The 27,218-nt window shown below is 44.8% G+C and overlaps 1 protein-coding gene across 5 annotated transcripts; it reads right to left on the reverse strand.

Annotated features, from left to right (window-relative positions):
* Positions 1 to 303: 303 nt before the first annotated feature.
* MCM8 (minichromosome maintenance 8 homologous recombination repair factor) lies at positions 304 to 27,218 on the reverse strand. 5 transcript variants are annotated; one of them, XM_032962948.2, is made up of 20 exons: positions 26,493 to 27,218; positions 25,598 to 25,730; positions 24,359 to 24,478; positions 23,981 to 24,063; positions 23,260 to 23,409; positions 22,022 to 22,125; positions 20,881 to 21,079; positions 19,937 to 20,022; positions 17,538 to 17,689; positions 16,697 to 16,895; positions 15,994 to 16,024; positions 14,871 to 15,011; positions 13,940 to 14,081; positions 11,783 to 11,883; positions 10,699 to 10,793; positions 8,728 to 8,956; positions 7,663 to 7,872; positions 6,062 to 6,138; positions 4,899 to 5,088; positions 304 to 1,584 (listed from the first exon to the last, which is right to left on the reverse strand). In XM_032962948.2, exons 2-20 carry the CDS (start codon positions 25,725 to 25,727, stop codon positions 1,492 to 1,494), a joined length of 2,532 nt encoding a protein of 843 aa, XP_032818839.1. In that variant the 5' UTR covers positions 25,728 to 25,730; positions 26,493 to 27,218; the 3' UTR covers positions 304 to 1,491. The 5 variants fall into 5 exon arrangements, with proteins under 5 accessions (XP_032818839.1, XP_032818838.1, XP_032818840.1 ...); XM_032962947.2 differs by having other exon boundaries at positions 25,598 to 25,739; XM_032962949.2 differs by having other exon boundaries at positions 26,701 to 27,217.

The raw sequence follows: 27,218 nt of genomic DNA on the forward strand, positions 1-27,218 counted from the left end.
GATTCGTTTGAAGGAAATTAATCGGTTCCACGACCTTAAGAGCTGAAAGCCATTCACATTACAACCAGAACCAAAACATAGCAACAACTTGAAAAACAGCACAACTATGAAAAACCAATACAGCGGTGGAATTAATCCTGCACTCGTGTTTCGACTCGCGCACAACTAAACCAAAAGCTTTACTCGTGAAAATCTGAAGCGCTTGGAACTTGCGCAAGTGAAATATTAATTAAATAACAGCGACTTACCCGTGCAACAACATAACTTAAGGGGATTAAACAACAGATGCATTGCGCAACAATGTTGAACGCGTTTCACCAATTTATTTCATTTCGTAGAATGGGAATTCTAGAAGCGGCAGGAAGGCAGTGTCATGGAGGCCTTGGGAAAACAAACAGGATTGTAAATGAGATAGAAACGCTTGAGTAGGTGGAGTCTACCAAACAATCCCAGGAGTGCAGGCAGACCGATGCTCATTAACGGTTGGTGGTGATGATGGTGGCGGTGGTCGTGGTGATGACGGTAATGGTGGTGGTTATTAAAATTTATTGTAAATTGCATGTTATTTGAGCAAACATGAATATAAGAGAGGCCCTTGAATGCCTTCTTATAGGAATAATAAATAACATTGTGAAATACGTATTAGTTCAGACTTGCAGTAAGCACTGAAGGGGAAAGAATAATTCTAAAGGCTTATTATTGAACTACTAAGAATAATAAATAACATTCTGTTACATTTTCGTTAAAATGTTGTGCTTAAGGCAAACGTTCATGGAAAACTGGCACTTTTAGCAGATAAGTTTTGTAATCATAATTATTATACCGTTCTGAATTGCACATTGAGTGTGAACTTGCAGAAGCTATATAATATATAGGTACTTAAAATATTTATTATTGAAATTATTATAAATGACAACGCAACTTAGGCATTTAGTCTGCACTTGCAGAAAACACGAACAGAAGTGGCATTGTATTGTTGAAATAACAAAAGGAACATTCGTAATTACATATTTATGGACTTGAAGCTAACGTAGAACAGAAAGACAAGAGGCATGTTAGCAGTGTTGTGTGTATGTATGTTGAACTTTTTTCGCACCGTACGTAGCCAACCGTGCTAATCGGACGTGCGGGTAAAGGTCAACAAACTAAAAAGAAAAAAACTGTTCCAAAAGACGTGAGTTTCCAATCGAGATTTACTGCCCTGTCTCCTGCACGGGCTCGCAAGCTTCCAAGCGGGCGCGAGCGGTAGCTTTTTCACGGGTGACAGTGCTTGTCCAGGTGAGTGAAACCCCTGCTGCAAATGACAACTTTCAATGTGGGAATCGTCATAAACCGGGTCAGAACACAGCAGCGGCAGTCGCATCCGCAGCAAATGCTGTTTATAATGCACAGCGTGCTTCTGATGCAAGGACAGATCGGATGCTCGTAACGCATTTCAGTTGACCAACTCCCCGTGTGACCACAGTCTCCCGACTCTCTCGGAGGGCCATCTCACATGGCCTGTAGCTGATACACTTTAGACCCCTTGTGCAGCAGGAAGCCCTGTGTGTTCAAGGAGCTGATGAAGCCCTCAAAGTCGGCCACCTGTAACAACAACAGCAGCAGCAACACCACGCGAGCGGAGCGGGTCAGGAGGCACGGCATTCAAATAATCAAACGGTGATCTTCTGGAGAAAGACGGTTTTTTGTTTATAAGTTGGTGACCCCACCCCCCCCCACCACTGGGTTAGCATTAGATTCAGCCACTCACAATCACCTATATACAACGCACATGTTACATTCCATCCACTTTCCATCTACCTTACCATTACACTCCACAGGAGGCAACATTACTCAATGATGATTAGGATTGTATTTTTTTACGTGCTTAACACAAAACCTACAAAGTCGGGTAGCACTTTAGGCTGACCTTGCCTACTTTGTATTATTTTATTATCAGGATGATGTCTCTCGCTGGGGTGTGTTCTCTGGTCCAGGTGTTCCAAGCACCCTCCTTTCCATGTGTATTTGCGAACAAGTCATCGTTTGTTCTATTTGCTTGGTCAAATAATATAAAGTTGTATTTGTATATATTTGTTGTGATTTGTTTACCTTTACTATACGCTGCACTACTATCGTGTTTTGGTATTGATTGTTGTTGTAATGTTCTGACCTGCACCCGACTGGACATCTGTGAAAAAGAGATTTATCGCTCATCGGATTTCTCCAGTAAAAAGTAATATTCTGATTTCTGATCCACGTGTGAATAGTTGATAATATGCACTTATTAAGCCAGTTAATTGACACACATGGGTGTAATGGTGAGGCAGACTCAAGGACTGAGCAATAAACTGTTGCTATTTAAAAGTTAATCTCGGGGTAGGTGCATACGCAAACAAAGATCCCCCAGTCAGTCTCATAGCATCCAAGAGCATGGGGCATGAGGAAGTGGTGTGCGTAACACCACCTTTGTTATCTGCAGTCTTTGCACAAGGAATAATTTTAAGAATTGGTTGACCTAGGGGAGAGGCCTACGTTCAGCTATTACTCGTCCCTGATGTTTGCCAGAGGATAGCTGATGTTAGTTTGCCAGAGATAACATCAATTGATAGAGATAATGTCAGTTATCCTTGGCCATGCATAACATCAGTTTGAAGGTTAGTAAATGAAAGACAGTACCAACTCCCCAACATCAACAACCACCATTCAGGCGGTGACTTCACCACGGGCGCTTGTGCCATGCTAGGTGTAACTCCCCACAACACATATATATTCTTAGCTCTTTCGGTAAAGTCACGTTGAAGGGAAACAGTAAAATAATAAAATATATATAAAACAATAAAAATTCTCACGACGTTTCGACCATAACACAAACGGTCGTCATCAGGTGTGTCGGTTTGCATAAATGTATTTATTTTTAAACGGTGTATTTATTTTTTTATAAAAAACGTCAGCGCCACGCGCAGCGATTTGGCAGTTTGTTTAGAAGGACGAGTCCATCTATGTTCTGAAAAGAGGAGGGGGGAAGACGAAAAATTAATGTATGCTGTCTGAAAGCCACTGTAAGCGTGAACAATCAATTAAGACCTGAAATGGTTTATCAAATCTTTCCAATGATTGCTAAGGGTTATTGTTTCCCTTCAACGTGACTTTACCGAAAGAGCTAAGAATATGAATTACTGCAGTCACGAAAGCTTTAAATCAAAAACATATATACTCAACAAAGACCCCCATATCGTCTTTAACAGAGTGGTGGGACAAGTCCTATAAGCGAGCACATATTAAGGCCGGCACGGGATGTGAGGGGGTTGTATGGCTGACACCGCACCAGGCCAAACTCGTCTCCCCAGTGCTGATATATACACACAGCACCAGGTGCTCATTTAAGAGTGAGTCGACCTCGTGGAGGCCCGGGATTAGTTCGGATATTTGTCACCGATGTTGACCGGATAAGCGGTTATCAAACTTTGGTTGCTGGGTTTGTAGCGCAGTGCACTGAGAGTACGCTACCACTTTGCAAAACAAAGACGCACATCCTCACACACACAAAAGCGATGTCTGTCATTCGCCACTAAGTGGCAAATATAAACACGCACCACATATGAAAACATACGTGGACACAATCAGACTAAGGTTAAAAACCATGAAGCTCCGTGTGCCTGAGACCCCTGCCCTGTGTCTAACAGGGGATTTATTGCCGAGAGGGCTTTTTGCTTGCTCGTGATAAAGACTCAGCCACCCATTTGATTAAAGCATGATCATGGCCTGGAGTTTGGCTTAATCATCAACGGCAAGCAGTTTGGACTTCGTGACAAGGGCTCTGTGTGTAATGGAATACATTGAGTAAACACATGGAGCTAATGTAATCTGGAAAGGATCGTTTTGCCTGCAGGCTTTGAGGGCTTATCTTGTAATAGCAATGAAAAAAGATGAGTCTCTTTCAAACAAATACAAAAATTTTAAGCTTAAGTGTATGAGGTTTAACACTAAGACATAGTGATAAACAGAAACACTAAGGAGTTGTACGTGTATGTATGTATGGTGAACTTCTTATGCACCGTATGTAGCCAACCGTGCTAATCGGAGGTGCATTCCTTGGGAAATCCACTGAGGGATGAGGTCCTCCCCACAGCCATGCAGGTTGTGGAGTTTATTTGACCACACTTCACCATGCTGGTCGGGGCATTAGTAAGGGCGTGGGGCACAGACATGGGAACATAGAAGCAAAGTACAATAATGGATTTTGCTGTACTGCCCTCTGCCACCCACAACCCCGTTTATTACTATAAAATGCTTACAGAACTGCTGGTGGCGATTACCTATTACAACCACCACGGCGTACCACGCAAATAATGCGTAACTGTAGCATGCCCCTGTGACAAGTAATAGTAACCCATGTATAACCATCAAACAAAGATGGCCACTGCATTGTGCGCTTTCAGATGCACTTCTGCGACCGTCTGGGACGCTCTTCCTCTCCGATATTAGGAGCCACTGGAGCTATGCACTTTTCAATCATCTAGATTAAAAACTAATTTCATTCGAACTGCTTTTTGCATTTCGTTTGTTGACCTTCCCCCTGCATCTCCAATTACCACGGTTGACCACGTACGGTGGGAAAGAAGGCTCTGTGAAGGCATCTTTACAGAGCCTAAAGCTCTTACTCTTGCCATAGTTTATGAATGCCAAGCCTCCCACGCGTGCCAAATAAAAAAAAAAACCCTCTTGGCCTACACGCCACTGTTGGGTTTTTTTCCATTTACAGTGAGGATGTTGCCCGTTTATTTTTGTTGTTCTTTTAATCGCGTTTTCTACGCACAGGCACCAAAACAACTAAAAGGTGCTGGCAACAAACATTACAATCGACGGTGCAACAGAACGGCCCAGAGTTCGGGCCCGGCTGAAGACAGAACGCGCACCTGCAGGCCAATGTCGCGCGCTAGCTGCTGCAACTGCTGCATCGTGAACATAGTGTTGCAGATCTGCTCCGAGCAGCGGGCGAGCGCCGTCACGAAGCGCTTGGCCGCCGAGCGGTTGCTCATGCCGGAGCCGTGCTGCGTGCGCTCAAAGTGCAGCGTGCCCAGCTCATCGGACAACGTGTCGGAGAAGCTGCGGTGCAAAGAGAGAGCATGAGCGAGCGCAACAACAATCAGGAATTCAAGTGGCGTGGCCGGGTGGCTCAGAAGTCAGGGCGCCAAGCCAGCACCCCTGAGAGCCTGGATTTGAAATGAGGTTGGGGTTACGATGAAACCAGGCGCTCAACTCGAGTGAGTGGATGGTTTCGGTAAGCAGAACGATTTTGAAATCGGTATGGCGGCCGGGTGGCTCGGGGGGTCTGAGCTCTGAGTTTGAATCGAGAAGAGGGTTCTGATGAAAGTGGGTTCTGAAGTTCTTGTGAGTTGATGGTTTCAGCATGGTTACCAATGACCACCACATTTTAATATGGTTGTGCAGCTAAATCAGTGAACGTTTTTCATTCACATCAATATCAAGTTCTACCTTATTGTGAAAGTATTCATACATATAAACCTGATCGCCATCTATTGGGGAGGACAAATACTACAACGGCACAGTGTTTTGGAAGAAGGATTTAAGTTTTGAGAACAGGATATAAAGAGTGTGCACTCACGCTTACTTTAATCCCTAATACATTCAACAGCTCAATCATATAATACTCTCAGCACGCCAGGGTGGGACCTTCAACATTAAACCAACATCAGGTTGGTTGGACTTCAGTTATTGCTCTGAATCTTCTAAAGTCCTGACTGCCACAAGTACATGTGATGTGAGTAGACACATAGAGAGTAACACATTAACAAACAAAATAATCTCTTTGTTCACCGGCTTATGGGCCTACGTGCCATTTAACTGTACTGATGAAACTTTGAAATTAAAACTGGTCCAATGTTTGCCTGCTTCAATCAAATGCTGCCAGACTAAAATCAGATTTTATTTCATTCTACGTAGATGGAGATTCCTGTCCGATTAACTTATGAACGTGTGACCTACAACTCTCCACAAACGAACATGATGACAGCGTGTTTACGTGTCATGACAAGAGTGGATGTATGTCCCCAGGTACCTGTGTTTCATGATGTCTATCACATCATCTGCATCCTCCTTGGTAGCATTCTCTCTCAACTCCAGCCGGGCTCTCGCCTGGAAGTCAAAAGTTAGAACGGGAAAATAAAAGTAATTAGCATGTGACAGATGTATGTATGTTGAACTTCTTCTACGATATGCCTAGCCAACCGCGCTAATCGGAGGTGCCGGGGAAGGACAACAAACTAAATACAGAAAGCAGTTCTAGTTTTAAGCAAGAGTGACATGTGATACTCATGCTTAGTGTAACACGCACACACGCTTGCCTGGCAAGACTCTTATGGCTCAGAATATTACCAACCTGCACATACTTTTAAAAGTGTGAACACGTGTCTTCAAAGAATTCATGAAAGAATACCAAAATGGTTTTGACAGGGTTTCGCCAATGAATACAGCAATCAATATTTGGGTACAAAAAAAGAACATTCAAAAACAAACCACTGAATGAAGCTGCAACACTTGAACCTTCAGCACAAAAAAACAGACGATGCATCTCGCGTTTTGCGACTCAATGCAATGTTTAACCTCGGTTTGGTCGTCACGCACTCGGTGAACTTCAGGACAGTGGTTTCTTTCTAGGACCCAGTGTCCCACATACAACACCCAGCGTCCCTGCACAGCTGATTGGGTTGATGAACTACTCAGTTTTACGATCAAGAGAGTAACAGTGCAATGCATAACTGAGCCTGTAATTATTCAAGTGGTTCTTTTTTTCCCCAGGGAGGACAAGCGCTTTGGCATTTTTCCAATCAAGTTGATGACAACATTGAGTCGAAAAGGAGTTGCGTGGAACTTAAACTTTCGCATCAACCTTTGGAGTAATTAAGGCAGGGATTGCTTTCTTCTAAATTTAAAATGAACCCATGTGCGCACGGTGTGATTTTTTTTTCCTTTTTGCTGATATGGTGGCTCAGCGGCAGATTAAGCAATTTGCAATCAGAAGGTTGCGAGTTCAATTAATGGTCGGAGATTAATTCGGCACATCATCCCACCGAGAAAAATAAAATAAGTACTACACCACTGCAAATGTCATATAAGATTTGGACTTTGGTGCATACCAGCACGTACCACCCCACTTTAAACACTAATTACGATTGCAATTCACCACGATGTTAACTCCCTCGCCTGGTACACAGGAGGTCGTGGGTTCGATCCAGAACCTGACGCCTGTATATTTGGAGTTTGCATATACTCCCCGTGGTCGCGTGGATTTTTCTCCGAGACCTCCGGTTTTTCCCTCTACTTTTATAAACAGGCGTTTAGAGTATTTGGCTGCTATAAATTTCTACATGATGAGCTACTTCGTTGAGCAATCATTTGTGGCTAGGTCGCTTCTGAAAAAGAGCTATATATAGCTCAGTGGGCCTTACCTGGTAAAATTACATTTTAATAGCTTAGTTTTTAGCGTATCTATTGCAGGAGTCAGCAACATGCACTGCGGCTCTTGACAACTTGAGTTTTTTACCGAATTCAAGCAAAAATGCCTCATTGCTATTTTTGTTACTGACCCCTGATCTATTGGGACGTTGTTTGTAAGCAGGGGGGTGGGGCAGGCGATGGGAGGGAGGCACGTGGGGTCACCTCGGTGAGACGGATGAGCGACTCGAGCTGGCGCGTGGTGATGGGCGTGCCATCTCCCCCGTGGTGCTGCCGCCGCAGTTCCAAATAGAAGTCCTGCAGCGTCTGCGCCGCCTCTGCCGAGAGGCACGGCCGCACATAGCGCCGCGCGTAGCCCACGTACTTGCGCAGCAGCGAGTGGGGCACGGGGTCCAGCGCCTCGCCGCGCCGAGCCTGCGCACGTGCACAGGGCGACGCGGCGAGCGCCCGTAATTAAGCTTTTCCCATTCCGATGACGTATATCTGTACATGTGTACGTCATCGTTTTATCTTCCAATTCCGTTCTGATGACGTAGGTTGACGTTATCGGAACGGAATCGTAAGTAAAATGCCATGGCGGGAGGGCATGTGGCACAGTGTGGAGTCAGCTATCGCAGAGTGCGGTCGTGTCGCTGCAGTTCTCTGCGGTGATGTCTTTAAAAACAGCAGCGCTACATCTCTCTGAATAAAATTAACGCCAACCGCTCGCGCGTTCCAAGATTCAGTGGTGAACGGGACCCATCTTACAGGTATCTCCGAATCGGAAAGAGTTAATAAAAAAAAATCTGAGTGATTTATTGTCTATTTAGCATTGAGCACGGTGCTCATCTTCAATTTACAGCACTGAGCCAATGGTGAAAACACCGCGTCCCTATAGCATGGGCGAGTCTATTCTTAGGACAACAACACCGTGAACAGTAAAGTATAAATGCGATATCTCAGTCCGTCTGTCTGGAGGTGGGGGGTTATGATAACTCTCGTAAATAGTCACAACATTTTTATTTAAAGTTGTCTTTCTATTAAGAACTTGCCCTGTTGAAAACCGGCCAAATTGATCATTATTGGCTAAAGCTTCCAGACACAAATCAGCGCCCTAAGGACTACAGTGCTTCGATGCGCCCACTTCCACGCTTCCCCGCCTTCATCACACCTGCACTGACCAGCATGCCAAAAGTAAGGTCAAACAACCTCCGCGACCCACACGGCATGGGGTGGCCGTCATCCATCAGCGGTTCGACAAAGAGAGGTTCTCTTCTGAGCCGTCGTCACCTTAAGTCGATCGGAAAGAGAGAGGCCACCGAGGACATCGTCAGACGACGAGGAGGCGGTGAGCTTCAGCCCAGGGGCGGCCGCACGGCTCACAGAGGCCCCCGCCAGCATCCGCTTGCCGGCGTGCATGGCCATGACGTGCTCCGAGAGCACGTGGTCGCGCTCCTCGTCCGGAGTGTCCACCAGGATGAAGACAAGGTCGAAGCGCGACAGCAGGGCACTGCCCATCCTGCGTTCAACACGCACCGCAGGCCCGGGTCAGCTGGGTTTTTTTTCAGTAGGAGCCCGATATGGAGCACAAACCACACAAGAGGGGGGGGGGGGTGGGAGGGGAGTGGTGTACAGAAATTCCTGACCGAAACGCTGTGCACGTGAGTTTAGAGAAGGGGGGACCGCGAGCGGGGTGTGTGTACTTTATATGGGAAGGTGAGATGCAATTTTTTTAAAGAAAGTTGAGGGAGCGGGTGGAAGAAGGGAGTGGGGGGGAAGAGGATGGACAACGGAAAGAGAGGAGGGCCGAGTCAGCTGCTAATAGGTGAATGGACTCACTAATCGTAAACGACCATCATCGGCCGACTGTTCATTTAATCAGAGTTGTTTTTTGGTCTGCCATTCTGTTTCAAAACCAAGGATGAAATGATGAGATGAGGTCAAAGTGTGACAGTAGGGCACTTCCCATACTGCGTGGCTTTTAATGCGAGATCAGACACAGTTCCGTAAACAATCACTGTCGTGCTTATTTCACAATCATTATTTACTCATTGAAAGATGACTGCTTATAACTTGAGAGCTGAATGCAGTAAGAGGATTAGCAATGCACCAAATTCCCCATTCTAAAATGGAATGTTGTAACTACAGGACATGGTCTAACTTGCAGATCCGACAAAAACTCAGAACACAATAATTGTTTGGTTGTGATTTAATCGCTAACGAAGAGCTGTAGCGCAATGGTTAGTGCAATGAGCTAACTGTGCAACAGTTCTCTGCACTCATTAAGATACTGCCCAAAGAAAACTGCAAACCAATATCCCCTGATAAAAGCCTTGGAATTCATTAAGACTTTCCTGGGTAAACCCATTCAAAGACTCAAATCCAACCACCGTCAAATCAGGAATTGATTTTGAAACCGCACACACGGAGCTGCACGGCACTTTAGGAAGCCAGCGAGATTGTTTGCGTGTGTGTAATCTCCAGACAATCAACCTTGGTGCGCTTGTCCAATCGATGTCACATTTCACAGAGCAGTTGTGCATCTCTGTAATTGCTCCAAAATGCGAAAAGCTCTTTGCCCACTACCCCGTGGCAAAAGCGGAAAGGTTATAATGCTGGCATTTCATAAAAATCCTCATATTGCGTAACATGTACATTCCTATGAATGACAAACCTCACAATGTTAAAGAAAATCACCGACATGTCTGGTATGCAGGAGGTCATGGGTTCAGTCCCGACCCTGGCACCTGTGTATTTGGAGTTTCCAATTTTCTCGGTCACTTCTGTAAACGCTCGAGCTCTGTCTTCTGGACAGTCCTGTCTCTTCACCTGAAGAAGGCTACTTGTGTTGTGGCCGAAACGTCGTGAGAATTTTATTATGTTTTATTTTTATTATTTTATTTCCATTTTACGTGACTTTACCGAAAGAATCAAGAAGATGAATCCCTGCAGTCACGAAAGCTTTAAATCGAAATGAAAAGTTTTAGTTTACACCTTGAGCGCAGGAGCGGTGGCAGAGTGGTTAGCGCCAAGTGAAGCCGGCAACCCGAGTTTGATTCCCAGCCACGGCTAACAGTAAACCAGTTTTTCTCCCCATCAAATTCACCAATCAACACGAACCAGACTGGTGAAGTATAATCAAATAGTTCCCATTACCAAAGCCTTGACAAAGGCTTTGGTGCCGAACACGTACCACCGCAAATGTTTGAGTATTGAAAAATCAGTCATGGAGTATGGTGAATTCAGAAGTGAAGTACAAACTTTAGGTTCTCGGAGACAGTCTTGGACTTATTGTAGTGTCCACAGACAGGATTGGCAGCTGCCACGATGGACGTTCGTGCCGGAAGGCTGCAAACCTGCACGACCAGACAGATATCGTAAATGTAGCATAGACATCAAGACACAAGACTGAGCATGTTTTCCCATGAGAAAACACCCGCTGCAACAGATCGAACCACAGGCCGTCTTGGGAACATCAACCAGACCGGCTTACTTTCACCTCTGCAGGGAAGCGTTCAATAGTCGCAGGCATGCGGAACCTATGGGCCGCAGGTCATATCTAGCCCGAGGCAAAATTCCATGCGGCCAACGACCACATGAGGCCTAAAACTTCTAAACGGCTTACAAAAATATATTAAATCCGTGACGGCGAGCATCTTAGTTGCACTAATCAGGTGCTAGAGAGGAATAATTTTGACTTGGCAACGTGTTTCTTAATTCCGAGTGCGATCGGTCACTTCTGTAAACGCAGGGGACTCTTGCTGTGACAGCAGTGACTGAGCTGTAACGCGTGGTCCCTCGCCAACGGGATTTTAAAGCCCTATTCGACCCTCGGTGAGAAAAATGTTCCCCACCCCTGACTTACGTGGTTGTTTTGTTGCGAGCGGGTTATTACATGCACCTCCAATTAGCACGGTTGGCTATGCACGGCGCAAAAGAAGTTCAACATACACATACATACATACACTTTATAATTAAGATATTCCTTCAGAAGAACTATCCAACACATCAAGATATGCTTTTTCTCTCAATGACAGAAAAAAGTTCTACTTTTACACGCAGCGATTTGCCAAAAACACGAATTTATCCCTGCGAGCTCTGCTACGCAAACAAATCGAAATTGTACACGATGGATTTATTTGCGAGGACACTTCGGACTCTGCTGAGACCATCCGTCAAAATCACTGCACAGACGAGAATCTGGGTTTATATTGGGCGACAAACCTAGGGGCCCAGGGGATGTGGCTCAGTCGTGTTGACACGAGGCTAAGCGTCCCCCTGAGCCACTCAGCCAGCTCTGTACGCGACTGCCAATTAAAACTCCGTGCCCACTTCCCGTACACACCACGCCAGCCTTGGCCAAGCTGATACTCTGTTGCTCCATCGCCTCCAGCAGTGCCTGGTGTTGGTTTGGCATTTTGTCAAACTCGTCGATACAGCACAAGCCTAAGAAAAACAAACATACGCACACATGAGGGTCGTTCCCTAACGTCTTACGGGGACAGCAAACGCCTTGCAGTCCCCTGCGTGCGTCATGAACCCAGCAAAAACACGAGTTGGAGTTCTGAGAGATGTTTTGAGTACAAATCCAAACTTTTGCTGATTTCAGGAAAACGTCACTAATTAGAAACATGAATCGCTATGTGATTTTTTTTTACAGTGTTGTGAGATATGGATGCATTTCATCAACGACATTTCAATGTCTATTCCCGTGGTTCTCAACATGTTTTGGCTACTGTACTCCCCTGTTGAATTTTGTTTCAACCGAGTACCCCCTTTGCCTGACCCACCATGGTTCTGATAAAATAAATGTCAGAAGAGCGAACATCAACATTTTAACCAATTTTCCATTTTGTGAAGTATCCTAACTGGCTAGTGACTGCAAGCGAATACAACAAACAACGGACGCTCTGCATGCGTTATGTCATTTCTTCGCACTCGCTGGTTACTCTTTGAAACCACTTTGTTTATGATCAATAAGTTTAGAAAGGTATTTTATTGCTTACCATACAGATTTAAATGTTATCGTAGTTATTTTATATTGGCAGATTCATACATGATAATTCACCAATGACACATCTATTATATAATTTCACAAATGTATAAACCACCTCGCTCACCCCCAGGGGTCCATGTACCCGCGGGTAAGAACCAGTGGTATTTACAATATGGTTGAAGATAGCATCTAAAAGCAACAGGATCTCAAGACACTGTACAGGGGCCACAGCGGACAGAGTTGCAGTGGTCAGGTTGAGATTTCAGAATCAGATTAAAAATGTATTTATACTGGAGGGATCTGATGAGCTATAAAGCTCTTTTTCACAGATGTCCAGTCGGAGCAGGTAAGAACGTTATAACAACAAACAATACAAACACATGATCGGAGTGCAAAGTAAAAGAAAGGTAAACAAATCACCCAAACACAAACAAATAAAACTAAACAATCCCCATCCTACCAGACAAAGCCCACTGAGGTACTTATTGTTCAAAAGCGACCTGGCCACAAAGAATCTCAACAAAGTGGCTTATCATTTCGACATTTATAGCAGCAAAATCATCTAAATAGTCTAAACGCATTTTGCTATACGTGGAGGGCATGAAGATATTTCATGAAACGATTAAGCCTAGCCACGAGCACTGCTGCTTGAAAACCAGGGATGCCTCTGTAGTGGGTTCACGGGACACGGAGACGGTGAAGTAGAGGCAGCACTATTTATTCAAAGCTTGGCAGGGTTACACTGAGAAGGGGTACCGGCCCCTTCACCCGTATACACACTGGGACACCCTCTAGGCTAACAACCTAACCACTGTGCTCCCAGTTCCTCCGCTACAGGTGCTAGAGGAGGCTATCTGACCTGGCTCTGGTTATGGCACAAGTCACGGCACCCAACCAGACAGACCGACCCTTAAAAGGGCTCCGGCTCTGAGGCTCTGGGGCCGCACCACTGGCCTGCCCTGCCGGCCCTGAAAAGGGCAGTGGTCAGGGTAGTCCCAGGGTCTATCTAGCCGGCCTTCCTTCTTCACTGGTTCTTCACTCTTGGCTTACCCCAACACTCTGCCCCGAGCTCTCTGGCTCCCCGCCCTTTATACCCATACACCACTGAGGGGCGGGGCTGTAGCGGACGTGTTTGTAGCCACCACTATGTGACCGTGTGTTCCCATCCCGCAACACCCCTACACCTCTGTAAATGACACCCATTTCCCACCGGTAAATCAGAGTCATGACAGCGCAGCGCTCTTTCGGAATGGGTGGTTTTCCACTGTTTTTCAGAGCCAAGCCAGAACCAAACCGTGATGTGCAGAGCCAGGAGCGTGGCTACCGACTTATTCATTCTGCGTCGACCACCAGCATCACCGGCTCAGCTTTTGCAGTGGAAAAACCACCTGGCGCCAACTGAGCCGAGTCAAGCCGAGCTGGCTGGCTCGGCGTGGTCCCCCGCACGGCTCAGTTATGCAATGGAAAGAGGTGCGAGTTGCACGTTTGTTGGAATGGTGCCACCACCTTGATCTCCCAGGACCAGGGCACCAGCTTCCAGCGCGTAGTCCCCCGAGGGACCGTCCTTGGAAAGCGTGACGGTGAGTCCGGCCGTGGTGGTGGTGTTGCCGCACACGTACACGCCCCGCGGCGCTATGTTGCACACCGCCTATAACGAAGCACCGTTAAAAACGCAACACCCAGTCCGTAATCACCCAATGGCACGTGGGGGCGTACAACCCTTTCCGTCAATCCGCTGCTGGATGAGGGCCTCTCCAAGCCCATGCAGGTCGTGGCGGTTGTTTGATCTTACGTCACCATGCTGGTGAGTGCGAGGTGGTGAAGGTGAGGAGCACAGATGTGGGCGTATACAAATATAGAACAATGGATTTTTCTGTACTGCCCCCCTGCGGTGCCCCACAGCGACCAAAACCAAACCGGCATGTAGGGTGGTCACCCATCCAAGCACTATCCAGGCTCAAAATCCTGCTTATATTTTTAGATCTTACGAGATCGGGCACATCCTCAACGATTTGGTAAGAAGGCTACGTAATACACGTAAAATGAATTATTTCCCCATGTTGAAGTGGGTAGACGCAGAATGATCCAAGTCCAAACATATATGGCTTCAAATCTGTGCAAATGTCAGACACCATGGCACTGTTAGCAATACCATGCTATTGTGTGCTTATAAGACGGCTGTTTTACTTAGAAATTGTCATTTAAGAAGCATGCGACATCACCATAAATACACCCAGACTTCAGAAAACCAAGCAGGATATGAACACGATTTATTCCTGGGACAGAAGACTGCCTGGGAATACCAGGTGTCGTATCATCGGTATCACGAAATCCAACTGGATGGGATTTGCGAAGGCACGCTAATATTTGCAAAGCCTCGCGCGTTTTCACTTAAACAAGCTCCGCAAATATAACCCTGCTGTCAACGCCGCCGCACCTGCAGCATTTGGCTCTTGCCGAGGCCCGGGTCACCCACAATGAGCACATGGGGGTCTCCGCGCACGGGGATGCGGTTCTTGTCCGTCCCGTAGCGTTGGACGCCGCCAAAAAGGGCCAGGGCCAGCCCGGCTTTCACCAGCTTTGGGGTTGGAAACCAAAAGCGAGTAAAAGGATCACATCGTAAAGAATAATACATTTAGTCGATTGATTGTTACTCGACTACCATCTGCAAATCGATGCAAGTACAACAGACAAGTTAATTGCTATCACACTGCAAGCTGTTAATCAGCTGCACCCAGAAAGCTCGTGGCCTTACCCTTGGCAGAGAGAACCTAGTGACCAAGATGAACCAAATAGAAAGGTGACATATATGACCCAGCATTGTGTCATTGAAACTCCTGTATTGTACAGATAGCAAGCATCATTTCACTTTCTCGTAGTTTTGGTAAAATAGAAAATATATCATCGGTACCCCAACATCCTATGAATACATTTTGTGACAAAGGAATTAAATGTCCATGTCACTACCCCACAGAGTACAACAGGAAGTGCAAGGTCAATGAAAACGCGTACTTTGTCCTGCGGATCAGAAACCTCCGTGAGAATGTGCGACTGCTGACTCGCAAGTGAATGCATTGACACTCTTATGATTTAGTCTTCGCTTAGCATTTTATAAAACTTACTTTTGAAGGCTGACATTGTTGAATCAGCCGAGTTCCTTTAGACCACAATGTTCTCACGTTTTATTAGATGGTTTCTCATACCCAATCCCCCCACCCGTATATCAATGAGCTGTCACTCGATTTTAAATTCTGAAATTCAATCATGCTTGCGGAGGTGACATGATGCAGCACTAACGCACATAATTATAGGAGGCGCACAAGGCGTTTAAGACTGTAATGTGAAAAATAGAATTGAATAGACAAACTGCGAGAATAAAATGTCTTCATCAAGGACAGAACTCACTTGCGCAGGCAACGGTAAACCAAATGATTCGTGTTACAGTGTATACCAACCCTTGGAATTGATAACTGTAAACTTAAAATCATAGTGGTTCAGTTAATATACATGTATCCGCGTGGACCCATGGTTTGTGGTGTATATGTATTTTTTGTACGAACCTCGTGGCCGTAAATGGTCGGACAAATAGAACTGCAAAACAAACCAGATGCATCCACTTATGGATTGAAAACCTAGTGGATAATAAAGAGCACTGTTATATTATCGTCACTTTCTTCCATCTCAGGGACAATACAAAACCCTGTTCAATTCTTTTATCAACTTAATATTCAAAATACATTTTCTGAATTTCACGAACATGTAGTTGAAATTACAATGTAAATTTTTTTTAAAACATCATGACTTGAATAGTAATGATATGTTTATATTTATTGTGAGTGGTAATGGAAAAAAAAAATTACTGCCTCCATGTTCTGGGCCACACGAACAACTCATCTGATGTTAACACAACCAACAGCCTGTGTGTGCAGGTGTGCTCAACTCCGTCGATGCAAGTCTATAAGTCTCTATGTAAGTCAACAGATCTCTATCTGAGTCTCAGAGTTTCTATATATGAGTCAATGGTGACCAGGTTTGAAACCATCAACTCACTACACTTGAGAACCCGGTTTAATCACAGTTGGCACAGCACTGTGGTCTCTGAGCCACCACCCAGCCACCGCAGCTAATATGAACACAGCTCCCAGCACATGTGTGTGTGCACTTACTGCATGCACAAGTAGCATCTAGCCTGGTACAAGCACTGTGGTGACATCACCGCCACTTAATGGCGAATGGCGGCTGTGGTCGTTGTTGTGCACTCACTGCACGAGGAGGCGAAAGAGGTGGGGCTGCGCTTGGATCTCCTGCACGGCATACAGCTCCTTGAGAGAGAAATCCAGCGCCACCCCAGGTGCCGTATCTTCCCCGCCCCCGTCACTACGCTGCCCCTTGGTGTTGCTCACCGCCACCGCCTGGATGTACAGCAGGAACATGCACTTGTCCTTGTTGCTTTTGTTGCGTCCTTGAGTGACACACAAGACATCCACACGGGCATGCAGAGACGGAAAATAGAAGAGGTTACCCAGTGTAAATATTAAAGATTAATCTTACATTGGGTTAAAAATCGTGGCTTGATAAAACATGTCTTAAAATTCACGTGTAAAGAATGATAGCTCAGATTCACATCTCGACGCAACAGCCAATAAACATTGCCAGAATATATTAACTGGACTTCCACTGAATAAATAGTCGAAACAAGCCTATGACCAAATCAACTGCAATGCACCTGATCTCGCCAGACATTGAAAGATAAACATGGTTGAGCCTGGATAGTGCTTATATGGATTACCACCATGCATAAAAAAAGTGATGTAGGTAGCTGCAGAGTTACGTTGCGGTAAATCCAAAGGACGATCACTGTGGATCTACCCATGGTGGAAGTATTCACATCTCTGTGCATATTTATACTATGGGCATAAGTCAGAGGGCAAACAAAGGATTGCATTCTCTAAAGGCAGTCTCGATCATGTATATATGTACATATACACACATGTCCAGCACCATGCCAGCAACGAAAGGGAGTTTGCATCCTTGAGCAGCCACTCTAAAGCATTCGCTTCTCTTTACAAAACAGACAAGTACGGTTAACGAACTCGGGGCTTGCCTTCATCACTGCTGGCAACCTTTACGATGCCCGTGAGGGTGATGACATCCCCGGGGACGCAGCTGTCGACCAGGTCGTGCGTGAGCTCACACTCCACCGTGCGAGGGATCCTGCCAGCCTCGCGCTGCTCCCCGTGCATCAGCTCCTGCACCCTAGAATTCATCGAGACTCCTTCACTGCCTGCAACAGACTCTTCTCTTTTTGCAACGGTTTAAAACCCACGTTTGGAACGTATGGCAATTTCTGTTGCAGTGCACTGCTGGAATAAGGCCTGCTCGTGCCGGTCGTAAGGGTTGTTTAGCCTAACATTATCATGCTGGTCAGTGCGGTCATGACACAGGACTTGGGCACTGACCTGGATCATTCCTGGGTAAATCTTTTTGCAGATGACATGATACTGATTACTGCTGTCCGCTCTCCGGATGATGTGATTGCTAAGCTCCAGGGTGATTTCAACAAACTACAACATCAGCTAGTTGCTCTTAAACTAGTCCTGAATACCTCCAAAACCAAGGTGCTATGCTTCTCACCAAGACTGAGCAGGAAGTTATTTTTCCCCATTTACATTCCTTAAATAATTATCAAATAGAGCAAGTCAAGATCTATAAGTATCTTGGGGTCATCCTGGATTCAAAACTGAATTTTGAAGATCACATTGATTTTATTGGTAAAAAGACAAAAATAAAAATTGGTTTTCTGTATCGACACAAGCACTGCTTCCCTCCTATGTCCCGTTTGGAATTGATAAAAGCTACCATACTGCCTCTACTTTATTACTGTGACATCATGTAGAAATCAGCCCCAAGTGCTGTACTGAAGAGGCTTGACTCAATTTATCACTCGGCCTGAAGATTTGCATTGAACTGCCCATATAGGACTCACCACTGTGATCTCTACATTGGGTCAAACTTAACATCTCATAATGTTTGACGGCTTGTGCACCAGATCTTATTTATTCACGATGTACTTACAAAAATATCCGCAGATTACCTGCTGGATCTCCTCTCTGTTTCAAAGAACAAATTTGACCTAAGGTCTTCGCTCATTTACCAGCTTCACATTCCCTATTGTCGTACAAACACTGGAGGAAGGGCCTTTGCTATTGATGCCCCCAGGATCTGGAATGCTATTGCCAATAAACTGCAACTTGAATCACTACCTATGAGATCTTCACTCAAAACTGCTCTAGAGGAGTTGTACACCCCTAGCTGCCACTGCTATTCAATGGCCTAAATAAAATGTTTTGCTCTGGATGACCGCTGCAAAGTATGATCTGTGCTTTGATTTAGTGTGCTGATCTTAAAGGTGCATTGACAATTTTTGATACTCCGACTGATGCTCCTGCTGTTGTGGAGTGACTCATGCAGCCGGCTATGGCTGCAGGGTTTGGTGGTACATGTTGTTTATTGTGAAAATTCGGTCACAGTTCCTATGATCACCATTACATTGTTTTTGGCTTTATTTTGATTTCGAAAACGTTTTTTTGTTTGGCCATGTTTGTTTGTTGTAGAACGGAGTTAGACTGATGGCCTTAATCGAAGTTGTCTTGTGGTTGTTGTTGTTTGACTTGCATCCCACTGGGTTTTTCGCACACAGAGTTGGTATACGGTGCTTTTTCTGCGATATTTTGCAGTCTTTTCTTGGATTTTATGTTTGCACAAAGTCACATAGTCACTTTAAGATGTTTTCTTGTTCATGTTTTTGTTTTTTGTTTGTTGCAGTTGCACCCGATTCAAGAGCCGAATGGATCACAGGGCTATACCAAATAAATGAAACTGAAAACTGAAATTGAAGGACGCTAACACTGCACAACCTCTTCACCCCCAATTTAACTTTCATTTCACAAAAATTCCCCTTTTATGTCCGAAATAAATCTCATAAAGCAGGATGTGCTGTGTCTTGAATCTACAACCTCTATAAAATAAGTTCACTTTTCAGCTTCTGTACAAATGTTTTATGCAAGTATGGTTTGAGATTATTTGTTGTATAATTGGTGTTTGGTAAAATGCAAAAGCAGGTGCCCTCCTGAAGAGTCTTCCCTGAATAACAAATATACAGCTCTGTATTATTACCAAATCGGCCAGTGTAAAATTCCTTCTACTTTTACATTACCACATCAACACTGTTGTATTAACTAATTTCTTATAATTCTTTACCTTTATCCCGATTTCCAATTGCATTTGTACGAGTACAGGGCTTTGAGATAAAATACGATTCAAACATTTTAATGCGCTTAAAGACAGGCATGAGTACATTGTGATTAATTATGTTTCTTGTGAGACAGTGAAATACCTGACTCGCAATTATTTTTAACTTGGCAAACAGGTGCGGAAAAAGCTATGTAGGTGTGTTTTGTTGAAAGTATAACTCAACAGAAGAGAGCCCTGCGTTTTTCTCACTTGATATTTTGCCAGTCAACAGTCTCGGTGAGCTGAGAGCGTCTGTTCGGCATGAATGTTCTCGAGCGGCAATCTTCATCGGCGCACTTTACACGTTTAAAAACACACGCCACCAACAAACGAACATGACCAAATTAATTACCCGCGACAGTGAAACGACAATGTAACATTTTTCAGTCATATAAAATCTTTGACGTGGGAACACATGATTACCAGGGAACATTGTAATTGTGCCAGGAAGAAACTGGAGTACCCAGAGAAAACCCACGCCATATGAGGAGGCGATACCCAGGACTGCCATCTCCCGGCTCCCCCTTGCAGTCCCATGCCCAAACACCTGGTGTGGTCACCTGTTCAACCCAGCTTGCGTTGAGCCTGGATCATTTTTGGATGAGTGACAACCATAAAACAGGTGCTGTGTTTTGATTTAAAGCTTTCGTGACTGCAGTAATTCATATTCTTAGTTTTTTCGGTAAAGTCACGTTGAAGGGAAACAACAAAATAATAAAAGATATATTATTGTTATATATATTTTATTATTTTGTTGTTTCCCTTCAACGTGACTTTACCGAAAAAAACTAAGAATATGAATAGGTGCTGTGTTCTCCTGCAGAACTACGCTGTCAGCGCCTTCAACAACCCACGCTAACCATAATTGTGAAACATAGCCCAATAACCCCCACGACCTACACGGCGAATGAATGGATGTTGAACTTCTTTCGCACCGTACGTAGCCAACCATGCTAATTGGAAGTGCGGGGGTAAGGACAACAAACTAAACACAAAAAGCAGTGTAGGAGGCCCTCATTGAGGCAGCTCAATCCCGTTTGGTTTTCGTAATCTGGCCAGATCGGGCTCACTTGGGCCGATTTATTTGTGCGTTTGAGAACAAATAAATTATTGAATGAATGCACGAACGAATGACTTGAGAGCGGGATACCTGCCTTGGTCGGGAGCGTGAATTTCCCGTACGGGAGCCGCAGCACTTGCTCGGTTCCGCACGCATTGCAGGAGAAGGCGAGACGCGTGCACAGCGGTTTGATGTTGCCGACACGCACCACCGTGCCGCGGATCGCCACCAGCCTCCCGTAGCAGTTGGCACGCAAGTTCTTCAACTGGGTCAGCGGCTCGTAGTTGTAAATTCTGGTCACAAAAACGAGACGTGAAAATATTACGAAATAAAACCAATAATTTACAACCCACCGTCGACCCCACTGCTGAACGAAGGCCTCCCTATGCCGTGCCGATCGTGGGGGTTGTTTGACCTTGCGTAATTGTACAGGTCAGGGTAAAATGCGAGCTTAGTCAACTCGCACGGTCCAGTGTGATGCAATATGGCAAAAATTATTCACCACATCCTGCACGGTGAGGCACTCATTTAAGAGTGGATTGACAAAAGGGCTATATGTGTTTACATATATAAGTACATTAAGTTCAGAGTACACAGTAAATGTGAACATAAACATCAAGACGTCATCACAGCCTAATGCTATCGATGCCACCACACCTTGCCAACACTTCCTTCCTTCTACCAGCCTCCGCAACTGTTGCACAGTCGACAGCCAACTTCGTATGTGCATGTAAGGGCTCATTATTTTATTTTTTACGTTAAATAGAAAGCAGAACTCAGTGTTAGGGGGGACATTTTCCATTCACTCAAAGTGGATTTACAAAATGGGCTGTAGATGTACTTATACAGTCTCCTCTCCTATAACGCGTGTTTTCACAACACGAATTAGAAATAACGAGATAAATATATTGGGGAACATACTTTTTATAACACGGATGCAAATTGGACATAGCGCGATCGAGTTAGCAGAACTACGTTGCACGAGTAGGAGTAAGCGGTTGTACGGCTGCCTCGGCGTAGCATCACACAAGGCGGGATGCTGCTGGATGCTTCTAGATACTACCCACGCGCCTCAGACTTTCTTCAGCCTGCGTACGCATCTCACATGTTATCGCGGACTGTGCTTTACCCTTTAATATATATGATTCATTATAACGCGATTTTTCCATAACACAATGTTCTTTAGGAATGCAACCACCGCATTATAGGAGAACACGATGTATTCTTATTTTTACCGAACGTTTATAAGAGGCACGTTCACGGTGGGCGCCTCCTCTTGCTGAATGTCAGCTTGTTGCTGCAGCTGCACCACCTGACTTTCCAAGTCCTTCGTAAGGGTCTGGCAATGACAGACACGAGCAGTGAGAGTGGCTACAACATCATCGGTACAGCTGCCGACAAAGACCCTGAGTCATCTTCACTCCAAAAAGAGAATAAACCGAAACTACTTTTTTTTCTAGATTTGAAGCTTTCGTGACTGCAAGGATTCATACTCTTTGGGTTTTTTTCGGTAAAGTCACGTAGGTAAAATAAAGTAAATGAAAACAACTACATTAAATCACGATGTTTCAGAGGCAACACAAGCTTCCGTCTTCAGGTGGAAACCGCCACAGCAAAATTGCTGTGACGGTGAAGCTCTATTCACTTGATACAGCAATTTTGGTTTCCACCTGAAGACGGAAGCTTGTGTTGCCTCCGAAACATCGTGATTTAATTTAGTTGTTTTCATTTATTTTATTTTACCCACGTGACTTTACCGAAAAAAACAAGAGTATGAAACTACTTTTGTTCATGCGTTAATTTTATACACGACGGGGGTCGATGTTCATTCATTTGTCTGTATGGAAGTGTTGGAAGGTTTGCTCTCAAAACTGCCCCATGAGATGTTATTTTTTGTTCTTCCAAATCAGAGACTGATATTATATTAAATTGTAATAGATCAGGTCTAAACATGGCATTTGGGTAAGGTTTAGAATTGGTGATACACTGGACAAAACTTATGTTACGGTTGACTAATTATGGTGCGTAAGAAGTTCAAAATACATACAAGAATTAGCAGCCTAAAACCAAAGCAATCGGAATGAGCCCTATCTTATCAGATTTAGCAATCCAAGTAGGTATTGGGCCTGGCTAGTGCTTGGATTGGCGACCAGTGTTGTAGGCTGCTGTGGAACTACGTTGTCAGCAGGGGGCAGTGCAGCAACATCCATTGCTGTGACGTTCGTTAATGCTTCCTAGTCTGTGCTCCCCACCTTCACCACCATGCACTGACCAACATGGTGAAGTATGCTCAAATAACTCCCACCACCCGCACAGTGTGGGAAGACTCTGATCCTGCAGTGGATTATCAAAAGGGCTCTACGAGAACAAGGATTGTCACTGTTGATGGATTATAGTCAAAATATCAGTGTGATGAGACCTCGGGTAAAATTTGAGTTCTGATTTCTAGACGTGGGGTGCAGTGTAAGTAGACCTGATGCACGGCCAACCCCATGTACTGCAGCACACGGTCAGGAGTCTCAGCAAGGTCATCTGCCAGCGTAGGCATAGCGACAGTCAGACAGTGGTCCTCCACCAGTTCTTTGAAGTCCACCAGGATGCTACCTTTTTCTTCAATCTCATCCTGAACCAAACAAGCACAACAGAGCACATTAACTTGTACACAAGAGCCTCAGCTTTCTGCCCCATAAGACTAAGTTGATATCTAAGACACCAAACAAGATCAATAAACGCCCTTCCCTGAAAATCTATGGCACAATTATATTGATATTCAAGTGAGGTGGAGCGAAAGTTGTGAAGTAGTTCAAGCACTGCACTATGACCCGAAAAGTTGAGATAAATTCGCAGTCATAGCAAACAACCAGTGGTGAGTGATATCTGAACCAGCCCCATCTCCACCTCCCTCTTTGCCAACCTGCACTGGTGCAGTAGCATCAAAAACACGAAATAGTATGGAAAAATCTTCATCCAGCAGTCGATTAGCGAAAGGGCTGTATATTATTGAAGTATAGTTTAACATGCCTACTATACGTCATTAGAATCTTGCGGCATTCTTGTAAAACCAAAAATGTAGAATCTTGGTGGTTTAACAGGAGGCCTTTAAATAGACAGTGGCTCATTGACAAACAAATACCAAAGTATATTGTAAGCTAAAAAAAATACTAACGAGGAAATATAGTGTAGATTCACAGTACCTTATTATACAGTTCAAGCCTTGCAAAGAAAAACTTCTCAAAGACCTCCACTTTGGTGACAATACCTCCGGAATTGCAATAAACTGGAAACACAAAAAAACACAAAGTCAATAATACAAGTGGAACATGACATAGTAAACAGTCGTCATGTATATATTGTGTCTGGTCCAATTAAATTCCAAATAAAAACCAGCAAAATGTAGCATTGGAAAGTGTTCATCAAGTGACAAAAGAAAAGTGCATTTGGAATGGACAATGAATTAAACATTTATAGGTTAGACGACAGTCCTCATTAAAAATAGCAGTACGATGTCACAATTACAATGAAACCACCACCAGATGCCAAACTCACTGAGACAATAAAAAGACATCAACCACCTTCAGAAGGAAAGTAGAGCTTCCATCCTGGGTATGGGCAGAAATCATCCAGGGTGGTTTGAAGGACCCTGGCGTGGCACGAAGAGGAGGGAATCTTTGGAGATGACACATTGAATCCACCTGAAACATTTTGTAGGTGTTGATCATGATGAACCAATGATCAAATAACCTAGAATTTCACCATCAGCAAGCAGGATTGAGCCGGGGACAGTGTTTTTTTTTATGGGCGACCACCATGCATGCTGGGTTGTCATAACGCTTGCGAGGCGACGTGGTGGGCAGCAGAAGGCAGCGCAACAAATACATTATGGGATCTCCTTTGCCAGTACCAAAATATGAGAATAGGTTTTCCCCTTTATTCTGGCAACAAAACAGGTGTTAAGATGATTGGTCCAATCAGTTTCAAAGACAATGCATATATTATCAGGGTATGTTTTTTGTTTGCATTCTAACCACAAGTATTGTGGTTAATGCAAACATGATTCCTTGTAAAATGTTTCAGTTTGGTGTATTAACATCTTAACACCTGTTTTGTTGCCAGAAAAAATGGGAAAACCTATTCTCAACAAATATATTTACGCGATCTAACCCAAAAAACCTGTATGGATAATATTGGTCGCGAAAGCCTATGTGTTAAACAAATACATTGCTGGAGTGAGCTTCTATGCGCTCCGCCTTCAACTGACAAAGCGTGAAGATTTCTCAAATAACCCCAATGACCTGCACAGCATGAGGACCTATCCGGTAGTGGATGTACTTGTGCGTGTATGTGATGCTGTATTAACAAACAAATAGATGCTGTATGAACAAACGTCTGATTCAAGGACATTATTTTAAAAAGTGCAGGCCATGTTGGGATGGTCTAAATTTGACAACTTTTTCAATATATTTGGCAAATTACTTAAATGTGAAATCACCACATACACCAGTGCTGCATTAGACCTTGCACTGAAAGTTGACAATTGAGTCCCCTTATGCCACACTACGACAGGGAAGTGCAATGGTTCAAATGAGATATCCCGTAAGGTGCTTTGAGATTGTATCGCATAAGAATCATAATCTGTATGTATACTGGCGGAATCTGATGAGCTATAAAGCTCTTTCTCACAGATGCCCAGTATAAAGCTGCCTATAAAAGCTACCCGCAAAACCAAACTCTTATCCTTATCATGTCGGGAGGGGAATCGAAAGGCGAAATGAAGGTACAATAATCTTACGAGTGAATGTGTTAATTATTACCACGGGCGCAGCTGCCACCACCGCCTCCCCGGCCGTTGTAGCGGCCACGCCAGTTGCCTCCTGACCCTCTTCTATGGCCACCTCGCAGCCAGCCTCCCCCTCCTCTCCCCCTGCACTCCGGCTCACTCATGCCCTGTGTGTCCTCAAGCAAACACACAAAAAATACAACGCAATTTATACATTTCAAGCGCATGCACAGTTGCCCCTTTTTGTCAATCCACCGTCAGATGAAGGTCTTCCCCCTTGTGTTTGCTGTTTACTTGACAGTGAGGCTGTGAATCCAGCCCGAGAGCAGTATAGCAGGGCAATGGACCACATGGTCGTCATCCCACATCGAAATTGCCCTTATTATCAATTATCTTATAAGTGGCTGGACGTGGTCGCATCTCTAGGGAAGACAAGCACACATCACTCAACAGCTAATAGACGGCAACTTAAACGGGAATGAGCGACCCCTCTCTATATTAGACAACTACATGTTGTACCTTGCAGTACAGTATTATATGTCCAGGGATGCTGCACAATAAGGCTCTAGGTGAGTGTTGTTAGTGCGGTCCCCCGACAATACACAAAGAGTGACAACACTCCCATCGTGCTGCTGTCAAAGCCCCAAATGGTTTTAAACGTCTGGCGGCTCTCACACAGATGCCGTCTGCACGCCAAAAGCGCTACCCCCCTCAGAAAACCAGCGAAGAAAACTGCCCCATAAGCGATGCCGTCTTGGTCTAATGGGTTTCGCAATAGAATTTCAACCCAGATACATCTGAGGTGCAATAAAAAAAGACGATGCAAGGAAGATTTTGCTCCATCCTCGACTGATACTTGCCACCAAGCAAGGCACGCTCAGGTACTGCACAGGCCGTGTGCGGTGAGGTAAAGTGTGGGAAACTCCCACCTCTTGCAAACGCGGCTGGTCAGCGTGGAAGAGTAGGCCAAAATAACCCTTGAGACTTAGAGTGGTTGACTAGGGAGGCCCTTCCACCAGCACCGAGCAATTGCAGTGCTGCGCCTTTAGACCACGCAAATCGTTTAAAGTCACAACTGCATTCACGTATCAACGTACACGACGCATACAAAGTAGGATTATATATTTTTAAACGTACAAGTTATTCACGCGATGCTGTTACTCGTTACGGAGTGGAAGCGACTTCGCGATTGAACTCATCCGCAGTTGTTTATTTTAAAAAAAACCGAAACCAATTAAAATTTCCGCCTCACGGAACGAATTGGGTTTTGTTTTCCCGCGCGCGGCAACGTCGCCGCCGCCGATTGGACGACGACGACTCGCAGAGCTCACGGTGCCGCCCCTCCAATCAAGGCGATCGCTCATTGGTTGACGTGAATCAGCGGCGGGGCCGCATGCCAAACCCGAGGGGGGTTTCCCTCTGTCCCAAATTCAGCGTGGCGCGTTTACACCCCTGAGGCATTTATGTTGAACTTTAAGAGGCGTAAATAATTTAAACGTGTCGTCAAACCCGCCACCACCCGACACGGCCAATTAGTAAAGGGTGTGTCACGTTAAGAGAACGTGCCAAATTCGTTACTAGTACAGCAACACCGCTGTGTTGGAGAGCAAATCCACAAAACGTTTACAATCTGAGCACGACGATTGGCCAGTAAG

Source organism: Petromyzon marinus, chromosome 29 (genome assembly GCF_048934315.1).
Source record: "Petromyzon marinus isolate PM22_M1 ecotype Great Lakes invasive population chromosome 29, UKy_Petmar_22M1.pri1.0, whole genome shotgun sequence".
Classification (NCBI taxonomy): domain Eukaryota; kingdom Metazoa; phylum Chordata; class Hyperoartia; order Petromyzontiformes; family Petromyzontidae; genus Petromyzon; species Petromyzon marinus.

What these genes read in the sequence shown, in the direction of transcription:
- MCM8 (XM_032962948.2), bottom strand. Translation starts at nt 25,727, where the DNA reads ATGAGTGAGCCGGAGTGCAGGGGGAGAGGAGGGGGAGGCTGGCTGCGA. An exon ending in GCTCTACTTTCCTTCTGAAG is followed by an intron (nt 24,064 to 24,358) that starts GTGGTTGATGTC and finishes TTGTGTTTCCAG; the next exon opens with TTTATTGCAATTCCGGAGGT. An exon ending in GTGCCTCTTATAAACGTTCG is followed by an intron (nt 21,080 to 22,021) that starts GTAAAAATAAGA and finishes TTTTGTGACCAG; the next exon opens with AATTTACAACTACGAGCCGC.